The sequence below is a fragment of the Orycteropus afer genome, unplaced genomic scaffold (genome assembly GCF_000298275.1).
Source record: "Orycteropus afer afer isolate SDZICR_OR568_19922 unplaced genomic scaffold, OryAfe1.0 scaffold00002, whole genome shotgun sequence".
In the NCBI taxonomy this organism is placed as follows: domain Eukaryota; kingdom Metazoa; phylum Chordata; class Mammalia; order Tubulidentata; family Orycteropodidae; genus Orycteropus; species Orycteropus afer.
This window is the reverse complement of record NW_006921589.1, coordinates 17013096-17032194: the sequence shown is the minus strand read 5'-3', so window position 1 is coordinate 17032194 and position 19099 is coordinate 17013096. Positions and strand designations below refer to the sequence as shown.

At 36.7% G+C, this 19099-nt stretch overlaps 1 protein-coding gene across 1 annotated transcript in view; it reads left to right on the top strand.

Moving 5' to 3' along the window:
* SPAG16 (sperm associated antigen 16) overlaps positions 1-19099 on the top strand; it is a 1240018-nt gene that overhangs the window by 735137 nt on the left and 485782 nt on the right. Inside the window, exon 13 of the mRNA XM_007959961.2 lies at positions 1907-2033. Within this exon, the coding sequence (XP_007958152.2) occupies positions 1907-2033 (127 nt within the window). The remainder of the gene's footprint in view (positions 1-1906; positions 2034-19099) is intronic.

The window sequence follows — 19099 nt, the reverse complement described above, 5'->3', positions numbered from 1 at the left end:
ACACCTGATCCTCACCCAGCATAGGTCCATAAGGAAAAAAAATGAAACATAGGGCACTTGGAGCTTTTCCAGGTTAGTCCTTGCTATCAACTATCATTCTTGTTGTTGTTAGGTGCCGTTGAGTCATCTCTGACTCATGGTGACCCCATGCACAGCAGAACGAAACACTGCCTGGTCCTGTGCCAGCCTCACAATCCTTGCTATACCTGAGCCCATCGTTTCAGACACTGTGTCAGTCCATCTCATTGAGGCCCTTCCCCTTTTTCGTTGACCCTCCACTTTACTAGGCATGATATCCTTCTCCAGGGAATGGTTTCTTCTGACAATGTGACCAAAGTAGATGAGACGAAGTCTGGCCATTCCAACCTCCAAGGAGCAATTCAGCTGCACTTCTTCCAGGATAGATTTGTCAGTTGTTTCAGCAGTCCATGATACTCTTAGCATTCTTCTCCAACACCATACACTATCATAGTCAATAATTAAAGGCTTGACCCTTCCATTTTGGCTCATATTCACTGGTACTCTGATAATCTGGGAGTTTAAGTCAGCTCTCTTCACTTTAGCTCAGTTCCTGACAAAATATAAGGACCTTAAACCCATTGCCATAAAGTTGATTCCAACTCATAGCAACCGTACGAGACAGAGAAGAAAAGAATCAACTGTATGAAAACAGGTTATGCGTTTTGTGCAATTTTTATCTTGTATTTTACATCTATAAACTTAGGTCACCCTTCGATACAGTATTACTGCTTTTACCTGAAAAAGTCAATTGTCTTTTAAAAAATTAAGAAAAGCATTTTAAATATGATCATGTATTTGTAATTTCAGATTATTTCCATTCTTTTATGTATACCTTTATTTTCATCTGGTGTCAGATGAACTGATTCTTTTCTGTATTTCTTATGTAAAAATCTACTGGTGATGAATTATTTCAGCTTTTGTTTACATGAAAGTGTTTTTTCTTCATCTTCACTATTGAAGTTATTTTTGGCTAAATATTGAATTTCCAGCCCTTTAAAATGTTGTACTAGTGTATTCTGTCTTCACAATTGCCAAAATAATAATATTTAAGTAGAAAAAACATTTGTTCCTAACAGTTCTTAGCAGCTATGCTCAGGGCTTTTCCCCTTCCCTTTTACATTTACAACCTGTGTCAAAGAAACATGGAATGGTTTCTTCTGACAACATGACCAAAGCAGATGAGACGAAGTCTGGCCATTCCCACCTCCAAGGAGCAATCCAGCTACACTTCTTCCAGGACAGATTCCATAGGACAGAGTAGAAATGCTTCATAGGGTTTCCAAAGCTGAAAATCTTTACAGGAGCAAACTGCCACATCTTTATCCTATGGAACAACTGTTGAGCTCAAACCACTGACCTTTTGGTTAGCAGACGAATGCTTTAATCACTGCACCACCAGAGCTCCTTCTAGTTTAGAACAGTGGTTCTCAAATTTTAGTATGCAACAGGATCACCAAGGAAGGGTCGCTATGAGTTGGATCCAACTCAATGGCAGTGAGTTGTTTTTTTTTGGTTAAAGTTTGCTTGGCCTTAGGGATTAGTTTTTTTTTTTTTTTTTTCTCTCCTTAGCTTATGCCTTTAAAAGATTGGAACAAGTTTTCTGTAATTTCATGTTAAGAGAAAAACGAGATAGTATAAAGGTGGCTTAACAAAGGGACTCTATAAATTGAAGGTAATTTAAATTTAGTAAGTATTATGTCACTAATTCTATAAAGTACTTATAAGGTAGTTGTAGAATTTTTCTTTCTGAAAAGTTTTCTTTAAATTTTGCTTTTTATAAAACTACTTTATGCCTCAGTATTTAAATTGTTTTTATTAGCATTATATACAAAACATAAATGATAATTAAGCACTAACTCCTAAAACTTTTAATCTCTCTATACAGTGAAAGATGCAGATGTACCTTGTATGGACATACGGATTCTGTGAACAGCATTGAATTTTTTCCGTTCTCCAACACTCTACTCACAGGTTCTGCAGACAAGTCTCTGTCTGTATGGGATGCAAGAACGGTAAGCAAATGGCCAGCTCTTTTTCCAGATTTTGATAATTCTAGTCATTCTAAGAGATTGAATATAGATTATAAAGTATTTGTACCAGGACATATAGGGTAAAAGAATGGTAGTAGGTTCCTACTTGCAGGATTTTTTTTATGTGCTCTTATCTGTTCCACCATACAAAAAAATGAGGACTATAAAAATACATGTACTGTTACTTCATTAAATATAGTTCAACAATTATTTATTGAGGTAGAAACTGTTCTGGTGCAATAGATACAACAGGTAAACACATAGTGCTTCTACTTATTGTTGTTAGGTGCCATGGAGTCAGGCTCATAGAGACCCTGTATATAATTGAACTAAGTACTACCTGGTCCTGTGCCATCCCCCAACTTGTGGCCATACTTGAGCCCATTGTTGCTGTCACTGTGTCCGTCCATCCCATTAAAGCTCTTCCCCTTGGTCACTGACCCTCCACTTTACCCAGCATGATATCCTTCTGAAGGGACTGATGCCTTCTGACACTATGACTAAAGTATAAGTGATGAAGTCTGGCCATTCTCACTTCTAAAGAACTTTCTGGCTGTGCTTCCTCCAAGATAGATTGGTTTGTTCTTCTAGAAGTCAATGGTATCTTCAATATTCTTTGCCAGCACCACAATTCAAAAACATCAATTCTTTTGCAGTCTTCCTTATTCACTGTCCAGCTTTCACATGCATATGAAGCTATTGAAAATACCATGGTTTGAGTCAGGCACACCTTAGTCTTCAAAGTGACATCTTTGCCCTTAAACAGTTTAAAGAGGTCCTTTGCAGCAGATTTACCCAATGCAATACATCGTTTGATTTCTTGACTGTTGCTTCCATGGATCTTGTAATTGGTAAAAAGGAGAAACGAGATTATTTTAATGCAGCGAGGTCTGTTAAACAATGGAGGAATAAACAATGTGCAGAGGAAAAACAAGAAAGAACCCTCGTTGATCCTGAAGAGAATGGTTAACTTTGCAGAGGAGGCTATCCTGAGTTGAAATTTAGGTATTCTAGAGAACGGTAGATTCCAGGAAAGTGCAGCATGTGCAAAGTCCTAGAAGTGTGAGGCTGCAATGGGATATTCTGGGTGTATTATTATATATGGAGGGCACTTAAGGAAAACAAATGACAGGTAGAGAAGACAAGATCATTAAGTATCCAGTTGAAGTTTTATTTTAGAGACAATCTGTTAAAAAATGTTAAGGAAGTGGAGCACGTAACCACATTTCCCTTTTAGAAAGATTATTTGGGCAGTAGATTAAGGGAGTCAATCTCCTGGATACTCATACGACAGTCTACTAAAAGTTGAGTATTGGAACTAGGAGTGTCTGTGGGGGTCAAGAGAAGAGAAAGGATTAAAGCTAGTAGGTTGTTTAGCTACTAGAATTTGAAGAGTGGAAGTGAGATTATCTGCGAGGAGGAAGAGTTTAAAGTCACCAACAGTCCCAGTTTACCCAGCCCTGAGGGGTTTCTTGGTCATGAGACTTTCAGCACTAGCAACAGTTGTGAATTATCATGGCTTCAACAATGAATTTGATGTTAAGAAAGGAGATGAAATATGTAGACTGCACGTTGAGACTGAGCGTGAAGATGAGACAGGCGCCGAGGAGCAGATCGAAGACCTGGGAAAGAGAGGAGGTGATGCGGGGGGTCACTGAGCACAGATTTAAGGAATGTGAGGAGTGTCAAGCTGTACAAAGCAGAATTCCCATACTCCATTTTAGCAACATTTCATGAAAATAATGGAGAAAACAAGGACTCTCATAAACTACACAAGAAAAGAAGAAATATACTTAGTGTTTGTGGCTCTGGTTCAGTACGGAAATGTGCATTTTCATTTCTCCTCTTTATCTTCCCATATACAACACAAGATTGACATAAATGCAGGAATATGCTGATAGACATACAGATGGTGTGGATGAGATGTGCGTTCAGTACGTGAGGCTTTGTTTACTCCTCTGAGGCAAATTTATTCAGGATGAATACAGACCAAGAAAGTTTCAGTTCTGGATATTATGAAATAAAACGTTAAGGGCAGGGCTTTCAGTGACTTAGTCACCAACGCCACTTGTTGCCGAGATTTTAGACTCCAGAGGAAGCAGGAGATGAGAGTGCACCATAGGCAGAGTGTATCCTGTATGACAAGAATAAAAGCAGAATGATTTGTCTCTGGGTGCAAAGGTCTCACAACCCCTCCTTGCTTTAAAATAGCTTAGAGGATAAGATAGCAGAGTCCTCTCCTGCTAATGGATCATCTGTGGAAGAGCAAGATTTTTGATGCATTTAGCCCTGAAAACTTAGATATATTCTAAAAAATTGGAAAAGGAAATGCCATACAGATAATATTAATTTGGCAGTGACCTATATTTTATGTTCATTTTTTATTGACTTCAGGTGCTTCCCCCTCCCATTTTTCTCTCTCAGAGTACTATAACTGGATGTTCTCAAAAAGTGTCTCTGATGCATTTCCACTCAGGTGAAAAGATGAAGGAGTAATGCTTGGAAATAAAGCTTTTCTTGTTGAGAGTGGTTTGCTAATAGCAACTTTTTGCATCAAGCGATTTCTCTCTCCTCTGAACACAAGACTTGTATTGTTACCTTCCTACCTGAGGGTGTGAACTATGTGTGTACTGGTTCTATTGCTCATAATATCTCTGAAAGCAAGAGACAGGAAGAGTCAGTATGGGACAGTGTTTAGCATAGAAGAATCCTAGTAGATGTGGGTTGAGTAGTAGTGTCTGTGCATAGTCAGGTGAATGACAAAATTATGACTTTAAGAAATATAAATACATTTTAAATGGTATAGTGACAACATTAAAATTTATGTTAGTAATATTAAATACAGGAGCTCTGGTAACATAGTGCCTAAGGCACTTGACTGCTAACCAGAAGGCTGGCGGTTCAAACCCACCAGCCACTCCTCGGAAGGAAGGTTGGGCAATCCTACTTCCGTAGTGATACTGCCTCGGAAACCCAAGGAGGGGTCGCTATGAGTCGGGGCCGACTCGACGGCAAACAACAACAACAACAACAATATTAAATACACTAATTTTATATTCATCAATACTGTGAACAGGTCTCTAAAATATTTAGTATACATAAAATGTATTTTTAAGTATATGGTAAATGCATCAGTGATAAAAAAATAAATTCATTCAATGAGTTCAGTTTCTAAAAATATTTACAAACCTGGGGTTAAAAAAATATAATATTTAAATTGCATCAGTCCTTTATAGAAAAGTGAAAATAAAGGAACAATTTGTTTAAGCTATTAATAACTGGATAATGAAAGTTGTTAATTAAAATATTGACATAAAAGTCTACAAATAAAATACAATTGTAGATTTATACAGAATCATTGTACTAAAGTTTCATTAGACAGTTATGGTGGCTTTGCTTCAGATTTACTTTTTTATTTATTCAAAAAATAAAACAAAATAATGAACTTTGAATCATCTGGATTTAAATATTCATAGTATGTTTTTAGTGTCAAAAATGATAATGTGTTTAATATAATACATAATTATTAGTTGTTTTATATCCCAATAGTACATGAAGGAGTTAAAATGTACTTATTTTTATAGTTGAGTGTTCTGAGATACTGACAGATAACCAAGGTAACTATAAGGTTTTGTTTTCTTTCTGTATAATAGTAAGAACTGTATAACATATTGTTATATGACGTTATTTGACTTGTAACATCAGCTCAAGGACCTCCAGTGGTACAATGCTTGAAGCATTTAGCTGCTAACCAAAAGGATGGCAGTTAGAACCCACCAGCTACTCTGCAGGAGAAACATGAGAAATCTTCTTCCATAGAGATTTACAGCCTTGGATACCATATGCAGTTCTGATCTGTCCTATGTGATCGCTATGAGTCAGAATGCACTCAGTGGCAGCGGGTTTGGTTACATCAACTCAATCCATAGTATACTGGCATGCTGCTACTTTATAATGTTTCTTGTTGTTAGGTGCCATTGAATTGGTTTTGATTCATAGTGACCTCATGTACAACAGAACAAAACACTGCCTGATGTTGTGTCATCCTCACAATTGTTGCTATGCTTGAGCCACTGTGTCAGCCACTGGCAATCCATCTTGTCAGAGGTCTTCTTTTTTGCTGACCATCTGCTTTACCAAGTATGATGCTCTTCTCCAGAGACTGGTCTTTCCTGATAACATGTCCAAAATATGAGAGAAGTCTCGTCACCCTTGCTTCTAAGGATCATTGCAGCTGTACTTTGTCCAAGACAGATACATTCATTCTTCTACCAGTCCACGGTACACTCAATATTCTTCACCAATACCACAATCCACAATTCAAATGCATCAATAGTTCTGTGGTCTTTCTGATTTTTTATCCAGCTTTCACATGTATATGAGGCTAGTGAACACACCATAGCATGGGTCAGGTGCCCCTTGGTCTTCAAAGTGACATCATTGCTTTTAAACACTTAAAGATATCTTTTACAGTAGATTTGCCCAATGCAGTATGTCATTTCATTTCTTGACTGCTACTTCTTTGGGAATATTATAATATTTAGATTATGATAATTCCCTGATAAATGATAAATTACCATGTTATATTGAAGGTCTAGACCTAAGAGGACATAAATGATTTATCTCTCTTAGTACAGGAAGAAAAGTACATTTCGTCACTTCAGTGTCATCAATTAGTAGTAAGAATCCTTATAAAATACTTTTGATGAAATGTGAAAATGACCAATGGATTATGCTTCCATAAATTAGTCTGAAACTTCTTCTTTCATCCTCAAACATATACCAGTCTTAAATCATTATCTAATGTAACAGCTTATTATCAAAGATAATGAGTGTGGAGAGCTGTAAGTCAGTCTCTAAGTCAACTGGACAGATCAGCCCTGAATTTTGTGAGCAAAGCTCGGAGATATATAAATCTCTATAATTACAAAGCAGAGATTATAAAATAGCTTGCCATTTGGAAACACATGAAATTGCTGTTGTATAGGGATAAGAGCTCTGATAGCATAGTGCCTAAGGCACTTGACTGCTGACCAGAAGTCTGGCAGTTCAAACCCACCAGCCACTTCTTGGAAGGAAGACTGGGCAATCTACTTCCATAATGATACCACCTCAGAATCCCAAGGAGGGGTCTCTATGAGTCGGGTCTGACTTGACGGCACATAACAACAACAACAACAACAGGGCTACAGCAAAGTATTTGTCCTTAAGGTTACGAAACTGTAATAATTATTTTATCAAAATAGGAAAAGAAGTTTATGTGATATTGTCAGAAAATTAAATATAGTAAACATAATGAAATATTGTAGTACCTTACCAAAAAAGCAACATGAAAAATCTCAATACAGGCAATCCCTAGATAGGAACAAGTTCTGTTCCTAAGTCTGTCATTAAGTCAAATTCGTACATAAGTCAGAACAGTTAGGCACAGTTTGTATCTCAGATCAGTCAAATGTTTGTCTTAGTATATAGTATATAGTGTAGTTTTCTGTGCATAAAAAATATTAAAGAAACACTTCGAGATACACTAAAACATCTTTAACATAATAACACAGTAATAATATCAATGTTTTGATGTGTATCACAAAGTAGCACCCATTTGTTATTACAAACTATTGTGTGTACCTTGAATTTTTAATATAATGGACTTTCTGAGGGTTGCTTCATATACAACTACAAGTTGTGTAAGTCAGGAACTTATAACCCAGGAATTGCCTGTACACATCAGTAATTTGGAAGCCTGTTTAAAATAAATACAATGAGATTATTAGTCATTCATAATCCCAGTGAAACCATTGAGATTTTTTAATTTACGTTAAAAGAATGTGCTCCCTGTCCAGTGAAACATCGAATGGGATGAGTAACACACCTGTCAGAGCTGAGCTGGTGACACTAGGAGCTACTGACATTTAGTCTTCTTCCATGCATCAGATACAAAGCGTTCATGACCTGGACTTCAGTGGCTGTGCCTTGCTCCCTAGACTGACTGCAGGCACTTGTCCAGCATGTTGCATCCTCTTGGCTTAGCTTCAGCCAAAAAGATCCAGAAACCGATCACTGTGAGTTTCTGTAAAGCAGAGAACCTGTTGGCTCCTGTTGCACCCACTGGTGAACTCTCAGAGGACCCTGATATCTCTGGTGGTGTAGTACCTAAGGCATTGGCTGCTAACCAGAAGTTTTGCGGTTCAAACCCACCAGCCGCTCCTCTGAAAGAAGGTTGGGCAGTCTACTTCCATAGTGATACTGCCTCAGAAACCCAAGGAGTGGTTGCTATGAGTCGGATCCCACTCGATGGCAAACACAACAACAACAACAATATGGAAATAAAAGCAAAGTTTGTACCTTTTCTCCCTAGGTTTAATTTATCTGCCACACTCAATTTAATAACATTTATTGAAAGTATATGTACTAGGTACAGAGAGATGGTGGCACAGTATTTAAGCTATCATATGCTAAGTGAAGACTCAGTGGTTCAAACTCACCAGCCGCTCTGTGGGAAAAAAATATGACAATCTGTTCTGTAAAGATTTATAGCATTAGAGCCCCTTGGAGAAGTTCTTTTCTGTCCTACAGGGTCTCTATGAGTAGAAATTGACTCAACAACAGTGGGCTTTCTTTTCTCTCCTTCTTCTTCCTTTTTTTTATTTAATGATCTAGGCAACAGACCAGGTTCTGGGAAGGTGATTATAATAGAGACCCTGCCTTCAATGAGCATTCAGTTCAATGAACATAGAGCAGGACTAAAGATAAATTATCTTAAAATAGTGTAGTAATTTTATGTACTCAATATAACTATAACTTTGGCTTTTTGTGCTAAAGCTCACTATTCCAAGAGTTGATTCTTTGGCTAACATTTGTTGAATACCTACTATGTGCTACTAACTACACTGTCAATTGACCTACAACAGCTGCATAATTCTTAATGGCATTTAATCAGCAGGGTTTCTCTGTTTCAGAATTGAGAAAGCAGAGGCTAAAGCAGAGAAAGAGAGGTAAAGTCCAAGACCAGCCAGCTGGCCAGTGACAGAGTCGGGAAGCAGACTAACTCTCCAACCTAAGTCTGCTATCTTTATGCCCCTTGGCTACTCTCACGCCTCCATTAGTCAACCGTCTATCAAGTTTCTTCCAACACAGTCTTCACACTTTTTATTTAATGTAAAAATGGTTTAGGCATTTACTACTGTATTGATATTTTGTATTTAAGTTAACATATGCAAACACCTACAACAAAAATATGACAAGAAGATGCAGTTAGGAATATTTTAAATTATATTTATGGTCTATAATTTTTTGTTATAGACCAAAAAATTATAGACCATAAAATATAATTTAATTTTTTGTTAGAAGACTGGTGGTTCAAACCCACCAGCCACTCCTCAGAAGGAAGTTTGGGCAATCTACTTCCATAGTGATGCTGCCTCGGTAACCCAAGGAAGGGTCGCTATGAGTCGGGTCCGACTTGACGGCAAATAACAACAACAACAACATAATTTTTTGTTAGTTCTCATTGAAAAATAACAATAGTATTAAGTGGCCTTTTCATGAGAAAAGATGCCTCAATATGCTTATATTTTTGAAAATCTTGGTTTGACACTATGATGTACAAGTGGAATCTATGTTTGGATTTAGTGGCTATCAGAGTTGCAAATGATTATTCACAAGGGAACAAAACTCTGAAAGGAAAAAGTGCATCACGGTATACACTGACCAGTCCAGGTAATGGATTTTCAAATTCATCAACCAATTATGTAAAGGTATTTTTGTTAAAATTTTACTAGTCTTTTCTTTCATCTTGAGGTTAATTAGTTTGTCTTGTAAACTAGCCATGAGTTTCTGCATATTTTAAAACAGTAAATTCAGTTTTTACATTTTTTTTAAAGAGCTGCAAATCAGAGATTTTTTAAAGTGAATGCACTTACATATATTGGCAGGAAAAACAATTTCAAACATCTGTTATCAAAATGTTCTGTAGCACAAATTTCTTTTGAAAATGGTTCCTTTTATGTTCACTGTTAAAATGTCACCTTTATTTTCATAGGATGATTAAGTATATTTATTATTTCCAAAAAATATCTATTTATGATACATGATTGGCAACCATTTGTCATCACATAAAAGGTCACCAAATTAGGAATATATGTGCTTGGGGAAAACATAACTCATCTTTAGGGTCATCGTTTCTTCTAAACGTTCTGCTAAAAAATAACAATGAAATTTTGTGAGGAAGGAAAGATTTTCTTGGTGTCCTGACAAAAGATTGTGAAGATTCAAATTAACAAGGGGCTAGTTTTTATAAAATTAATCAAATTGCATGTAGCTTGAAGTATTCCAAATTGCACCAATAAATCACAGTATACAAGGGAAGACAAGCCTCTAGATTGTTGCTTTTGGTATACCACAATGCTCTTTGCTTTGGAGACTGAGTTCAAGGAACTTCCTGTTGCACAAATACAGTGCAAATGACCATTGTGCCCTCACTAAATAAATTTCAACTACCATCAATTACTAAATACAATATATTTAACTATATGAAATTGACCAATGTGTGTATAATGCTATTTCTTGTGAGAAGTTATTTCTCCTTGGTATTTTTCTATGTAACAAACTCTTCTCCACTTCAAATGGCTAATTCATATCTATCCTTAAAGACTTACTTCATCTACCCTGAAAAACTGTCCATCTTTAGCCCTCTGGTACATACCCTAAGAGGCAACCAAGGGGAACTTTCATACCACGTAAAATCACAATAGTGATTTTTTGTATTTAAAATATTTACATACATCCACTGCTCACTAATCCTCATGGTTTCCAAATATCAAGTTGTTATGGGAAAATGGAAGATGACGACATCAGATCACAAAATGCGTAATGACTCCATCATTACCTAACTGCCAAATTATATCATTGCATAAGTGCCAAACCACTGAGTATCATGGCCCAACTAAGTTGACACATAACCTTATCATCATAGCCAACATGACTCTTGTCTTGCACCTTCACATTTGTTAACACCAGACATGTTAGTGTCCAAAATAGTTGGACAGTAGGTTTATATTTCTATTCTTGTAAATGTGAAATATCAGATAACAAGATAGTTGATAAGTGAGGAGTAAGTGTATTGAACTTTAAGATGAGTGTCTTTTTGTATAATGACTAATATTTCCAGCAATGTGATTTAACAGATATGTTTTTTGGAAAAAAAAAAGTAAATGCACTTAATATGATCTTATCGAATCTTGGGCTTATAGCCAATATTTTCTTATATTAATGAAAGATGGGAGCTCTGGTAGCATAGTGCCTAAGGCATTTGACTGCTAACCAGAAGACTGGTGGTTCAAATCCAGCAGCCACTCCTTGGAAGGAAGGTTGGGCAATCTACTTCCATAGTGATACCTCCTCCGAAACCCAAGAAGGGATCGCTGTGAGTCGGATCCAACTGGATGGCAGTGTGTTTGTTTTTTGTAAATGCAAGATATAGCACACAGCCGTTTTGTATGAATTTGTTTCATATCCAAATTCTGCTATGTATAATTTACGTGAATTTGGGCAAATTATCTAACACATTTGTGCCTTGATTTTCTCTTTTGTAGAGAGTAGTAGTATCTATCATGTAAAAAATACAATATTAACTAAATTATTAATCATATGAATTGCTTATTAGTGTCCCTGACATGTATAATAACTCAATATGCTTTAGATATTGTCATAACAATATCACCCCATATTGTGATTGCTCACTGATTTTTTCTCTCATGTACCTCTGAGCTTTCTTCTCTACTTTCACAATGGTTATGATAATAGGTGATCAGAAGATGTGAAAGGAAGAATGAAGGGAGGAAGGGAGAAAGGCAGGAAAGAAGGGGATGGGAGAGAGGGAAAATAGTGTTTTATCCTGGTGTTTTCTCTAATTTGTGCTGTATTCTTCAGTTACAGTTTAATTACTTTTCATCCCTTTTCCTTTCTTTCCATTTATATTGATGCACAAGGCATACCACAAAATACTTTGTTATGTTGTTATTGTTAGGTGCCATCGAGTTGGCTCTGACTCACAGAGATCCTGTGTACAACGGAACGAAACACAGCCTTGTCCTGCACCAGCCTCACAATCCCTGCTATACCTGAGCCCATTGTTGCAGCCACAGTATCAACCTATCTTGTTGAAGACCTACCCCTTTCTTGTTGACCCTCCATTCTACCAAGTATAATATCCTTCTCCAGGGAATAGTCACTTCTGACAACATGACCAAAGTAGGTGGGACCAAGTGTGGTAGTTAAGTTTGTGTGTCAACTTGGCTGGGCCTGGTTGAGTGGCTGGGAAGCTGGTGGTAGCTATTCCCCATGATGGGATTGGCAATCAACTCCATGGTGGGATCTACCACAAGTAGCTGAGTAGCTGCTTTAGTGATATGGTCTGCTCCCATATATAAGAAGCTTTGGGAATGGTCTCTAACCTTTTGGCATGCTTGAACTCGGCATGTAGCCAAGTAGTTGTTCAACAGTATGACATGCCCCGCTCATATTGGGACTTCATCTGGACTTGAATTAGTGGCTTGTCATGTTGTTTGGTAACATTGGAACTGTGCCTCTTCACTTGTCAATCTTGGGCTTGTCAGCCTCAGCAGCCAGCAGCTGTCTGAGTGAAGAAAAGCCTCCAGCTTCAGTGGGCCAGGAGCAGGAGGCAGAGCTGAAGCCCAAGGTTGAGTAGCTTCCACAGCCCCTAGAACTTGGCACTTTGAACTTGGACTTAAAGCCTCCAAAACTGTAAGAGAATAAACTCCTGTTTGTTAAAGCCATCCCATTTGTGGAATATTTCTGTTAGAGCAGCACTAGGTAACCAAAACACCAAGTCTGGCCATCTTTAGCCCTCTGGTATTACCCTAAGAGGCAACCAAGGAGAACTTTCTCTCTTCCAAGGAGAATTCCAGCCGTACTTCTTCTGGGACAGATTTGTTAGTTCTTCTGGCAGTCCATGGTATTTTCAGTATTCTTCACCAACACTACAACTCAAAAGCATCATCAACTCTTCTTTGGTCTTCCTTATTCATTGTCCAGCTCTCACATGCATATGAAGCAATTGAAAATACAATGGCTTATGTTAGACACACCTTAGTCTTCAGAGAGATATCTTTGCTCTTCAGCATTTTAAAGAGGTCTTTTGCAGCAGATTTGCCCAGTGCAATATGTCGTCTGTTGTCAACTGCTGCTATCATTGGTGTTGATTGTGGAACCAAGTAATATGAAATCCTTGACAACTTCAATGTTTTCTCCATTTATCATGATGCTGCTTATTGGTCACATTGTGAGGATTTTTGTTTTCTTTATGTTGAGATGTAATCCATACTGCAGGCTGTAGTCTTTATTCTTCATAATTAAGTACTTCAAGTCATCCTCACTTTTCAGCAAGCATGTTTGTGTGGTTTGCATATTGCCGGTTGTTAATGAATCTTCCTCCAATCCTGATGCCAAGCTCTTCTTCATATAGTCCAGCTTCTCAGATTATTTGCTCAGTTTACAGATTGAATGAGTATGGAGAAAGGATACAACCCTGACACAATCCTTTCCTGATTTTAAACTGTATAGTATCTCCTTGCTCTGTTTGAACAACAGCCTCCCAGTCTATGTACAGGTTCCTCATGAGCACAATTAAGTGTTCTGGAATTCCCATTCTTCTCAATGTCATCCATAATTTGTTATGATCCACACAAAAGAATTATTTTGCATAGTCAATAAAACACAAGTAAACATCTTTCTTGTATTCTTTGCTGAATGGTGTGCTGGAGGCACTCAATCATCTATACCCAGAAATTTGGAACACAACTACCTGGCCAAGTGACTGGAAGAGTCCGTATTTGTACCCATTCCAAAGATAGATGATCCCACCATTATCGAATAATATCATTAATATCATACACAAGTAAAATCTTACTGAAGATAATTCACAAACGGTTGCAGCAAGCTGGATTCAGAAGAGGACATGGAACAAGGGATATCATTGCTGATGTCAGATGAATCTTGGCTGAAAGCAAAGAATACAAGAAAAATGTTTACAAAGTTGATAATAAGTCAGTATTTAAGAAATATGTAAATAGGTTATACAATTTTGTTTCTCTAGAATATGACTAAATTCTATCCTTTCCCTTCTTTTTCATTAATGTTATTGTCTACTTCCACTGCTACTGAAATGCTATGAAATGGACCTCATCAGACTTCTCAAGTTATCTTCCATTCAACCCCTAATGTTATCCCTGAAATAATTTAATTTTTTCCTTCCCCAACTATTCTAATTTAATTTTATATGCCTTCCATTTCAGACAAATATGCCTTCTCCTCTCTTCCCTCATTTGCTTTTTCCCCTCTGAATATCTACGTAGCTGCCTGTATTTTATCACTTCTGTTAAACAGGACTCTGTTTTCTAAATCATCTATCACTTCACTAAAAATACAGATGAAGCTCTACTGGTTAAGTAAGTTAAGCAATATGTCTTTTTCAGAGTAGTACTAATAATGAAAGTAAAATTGTTGAATGCACAAACATGCCTAACTAGCACATTTTCTTTAAGCACTTGGATTGCAGTAAACTCTTTCTCAAGGCATTCATACAAAAATAACATATTGCTGCATATTTCTAAAATGCAGAGTATTTTCAAAATTTACATTAGCATCATTGAAATTTATCCATGGGTTTAAGTATAAGTACTAAGTTAGTATAAGCCATGAATCAGATATTTTGCTTTTTATGAAGAAAATAATTTCATCTGAGTAATCTGTTTTCTCAAAATTGAAAACAAGTATTTTCCATATAGAATAAAGCCATTGTATATTAAAGGAATCTATGTGGTATACCATAGGTTTTGAAAGATTACTAATTTACTCTGTGATAAAATGCTACATTTCTTTATATATAGCATATACTTCAGATAAAACTTTTGCATGCAACATTCTGTCATACATTTCACAAATAGTGTGGTGTTTGTCCTCGTAAGCTTTGAAGTTAATATAAGCCTTTCTACAGTGGCCAGCAGTGGGCAGACTAGATTTTCTATCTGGGTATTAGGCTTTGAATAAACACTATGTTTCAATAATTGAAACAATAATTAATTATAACTGTATTTATCCATAACAACAACAACATATTTATCCAACTGAAAGTGGAGATATTGATGAGATTATTTACATCGTATAAGGAATTTATTTTTTCATTCTTTATGCAGTTCACTTAAATTTAATCCAACAAAGAGATAAAGATATGGTAAGTGTTGAGTAAAACCTCTAATTAATTGTTTAGGATAATTTGAGAATTCTAAACATTTCAGTTTTGTCATTGTTAAAATATAACTTTGCACTATCTTTTAATTGAATATTATGGATTTTATTGAATTCTAAAATTGGAGGGAACAAGCCAAAAGAAAAATATAAGGTACTAGAAACTCATCTTTTAAATAAAAATAATATGAGCTGACTCTCCCCAGAATCTTTTCCCAAAATGCTTGCCCAATTTATTTTTATCTTATTGTTGAAATTGGTTATTTGTATCAATTTTAGAGTACTTATATTATTAGGAAAGAAAGTATCATCTAGGAGGTTATGTAACCTAGCTACAACTGATACTGACAGTTCAATTCTTATGTTCTTTAATAATACTTGTAACAAAAATAAACTAAAAAAAAAAAAACTCACTGCCATCAATGGATTCTGACTCATAGTGACACCCATTGGTTTTCCAATTCTGTAAATCTATACAGAAGTAGATAGCCCCATCTTCTTTCCATGGAGTGGCTGGTGGGTTTGAACTGCTGACTTGGTTTGCAGCCAAAATGTCCAGGCACCTTAGACACATAATTATATTTAATTATCACAAATAACACTGCAAGTTAGAGAATTTTTTTCACCATATTATAGATAAAGAAACTAAACATCCGAGACGTTAGATAACAGCTATAAATAGTGTCCCTGACATTGCAGCCATGAGCCTTCCAACATCAAAATCCATGTCTTTTTACTGCTACATCCTATCACTATTTTAACATGACCTTAAAGACTGCCTGATAATCAAAAGACATTGATAAGCATCTATCTGTGACACAGAATGTAATGCTCTTCCAAGAAAAATGAAGACCCTCTGAGTCTGACTTACTGTTATAACTGATCCCATTTGTTATGTTCTTCAGGGATAGTAAATTAGATGAAAGAATTGTAAAGCTTGATTAGTAAGTTCAGTATACACATATGAATCCTATAATGCACTGCAAAATTTAAAGAGATTTATTTAATCTTGTGAATAATATAAATGATCATTTTCTTACTTTTCTTCAGATTGTCAGTTAAATTATATAGATAGATGATTGTGATGGAATTAAAAGCCAAGAGAGGCATGGATCTCACTTTCTTCAATGTGGTAGCACTGGATGTGGCCCCTTGGCCAAACTAAATTTTTGAACCTAATTTGAATTGAATAAGAATAGGATTGTTGTTGTTGTTGTTATATGCCATCCAGTCAGACCCAACTCATAGCAACCCCTCCTTGGGTTTCTGAGGCAGTATCACTACAGAAGTAGATTGCCCCATCTTCCTTCCGAGGAGTGGCTGGTGGGTTTAAACCACCAGCCTTCTGGTTAGTAGTCAAGTGCCTTAGCCACTATGCTACCAGAGCTCCCAAAAATAGGTTTAGCACATACAAATGCAGAAGATAACCATAACCATAGAATAATTAAATCATTGACCAAAAGGAAACTCTAGCTGTTGCTGTCTAGAAGCCAATGACTGTAATTCATTTCATCGATTTGTAATTCCACAGTCCCTATAGTTCTTATTTGACCTATATTGCTAGTACTCCCTTAATTTCAATTCAAAATAGACATTAGTTAGAAATAATCTTGTCACTTTTTATTTATTCTTTTATATATTCAACCCATTAAAGCTTCAATCTTGATGGTTTGGCTCTGTATCAAGATAGTCTTAATTTTGAATTCATTGTAGTGTTTCATGCTAATTATAAGTTTTAGGTGCCATTGATGAAAGTAGAAATTGAACGCAGCATTTTTGGCAAATGAATCTGGCATCTTACTGTGGTGGTGATGAGTGTGAGGTACTACCCTTCTCGTTACATAGATCTACTGCACCAGGAAATTACTAATTTAATTAAAGTGCACCTCGGATGGACAATAATGAAGGCTCTGTATAATCGTGATTCATTTGCTATTTACTATGTGCAAACTTTAAGAAAATATTGAAAAATAAAACATGCTCCCTTGTGTGCCCTGCTTTCCTTACCAAAGGCACAGTTTACATGGATGTTAGTAAAATTAGATGTATCAGTTTATGACAATTATATGTTTTATATTAAAAGGCAATTCTATTCATAAAACAAAATGAAATTATAAACTTCTGTAAAAGACATACTGAAGTGGCCATTTGTTTTTTATTCTTAAAGAAGAATCCTCTATTTCTCTGAATCAATGAAATTGAAATCACTTGCTCTGGTATGTATGTGTGTGTGTATGTATAAGCAGTTTTGGTGCCATAGTTGATAAGGCATTTGGCTGTTAACCAGAAGGTCAGTGTTTCAAACCCACCAGCTGCTCCATGGAAGGAAAATGTGGCAATCTACTTCTGTAAAGATTTACAGCTTCAGAAACCCAATGAAGGTCACTATGAATTGGAATCAACTTGATGGCAGTGGGTTTTGGAGACATGTATACACACATGCATATAATTTTTTGTCACCAAACTCCAAATCTCTACCATTGCATGAATACACTCAATCAGTCAACACATAAATACTAAATTATTAAATGCCTAATGTGCAGCAGAACTAGTCTAAGTTCTGTGGATACAACAATTTGGGGGAAAAAAAAAAGAAAGATAAAAACCCAAGTGTTTGGAGTACTTTTTAGTGGAGGGAGGCAGATGAAAAATAGGTTAGTTGATGACATGTGTAATGGAGGTAAATATCAGAGAAATATGAAAAGGAGTTTTTGGCTGGTGGGAAAGAAGGGTGTTACAATCTATTTAAAATACAATTTGAATGAAGGCCTAGAGGTTTAGAAAGGACCTCTCTAGATACTGAGGGAAAGAGTGTTCCACCCAGAGGATATAGCAAGTGTGAAAGCCGTGGGGTAAGACTATGCCTGGTGTGTGTTTGAGAAACTAGAAAAGAAGGCAGTATAGTAGGAGTAAAATGAATGCTGGGAAAAGCATAAAATGAGGTCAGAAAGACTTGGTGAATAGGTACCGAAAAACCAAACCCACTGCCACTGAGTGGATTCTGACTCATAGTGACCCTATAGGACAGAGTGCAACTGCCCCCAAAGGGTTTTCAAATCTTTACAGAAGTAGACTGCCTCATCTTCCTCCCACCCAATGGCTGGTGGGTTCCAAAGGCCAACCTTTCAGTTTGCAGTTGAACGCTTTAACCACTATCAGAGAGCGGGGCAAATTTAGCAGTCTTGTAGGTCACTTTTATGACTGTGGCCTTTATTTAGAGTGATATGGGAAGGCATTTCAGGGTTCTGAGCAAAGGAATTGCTCTACCTGCATTATACTTTTTCAGGCAAAGGGCTTTCATTGTTGTTAGTTGCCAATGGAGATAATCCCAACTCATGGCAACTGCATATGTACAGAGTGGAGCTTCTTCAGAAGACAGTCAAGGCTGCAACATTTTCAGAAGCAGATCTCCTGGTCTGTCATCCAAAGGGCCTCTGGTTGGGTTTGAACCATCAATCTACCTTTTGACTAGTAGTTGTGTATTCAACCATTTTGTTCACCCAGGGTTTCCCGCTAAAAGGCAGGGCAAATGAAAAGCAATGTTGAAAGCAGATAAACCATGTGTGGCTACTGAAATCAATCTATGTATGAGATGATTGTGGTTGTATTAGAATGGTAGCAGAAAAGAGGATTAAAAGAAAAAAACAGGCTTGAGGAGGCGGGGCAAGATGGCGGACTAGGCAGAAGGATTGCACAGACCCTCTTCAACAAAGTAAAGGGAAACCAATTAACACAGACGCAGAAGATAATCTTGGACCCCTGAGCCTTGAAGGAAAGGATGCAGA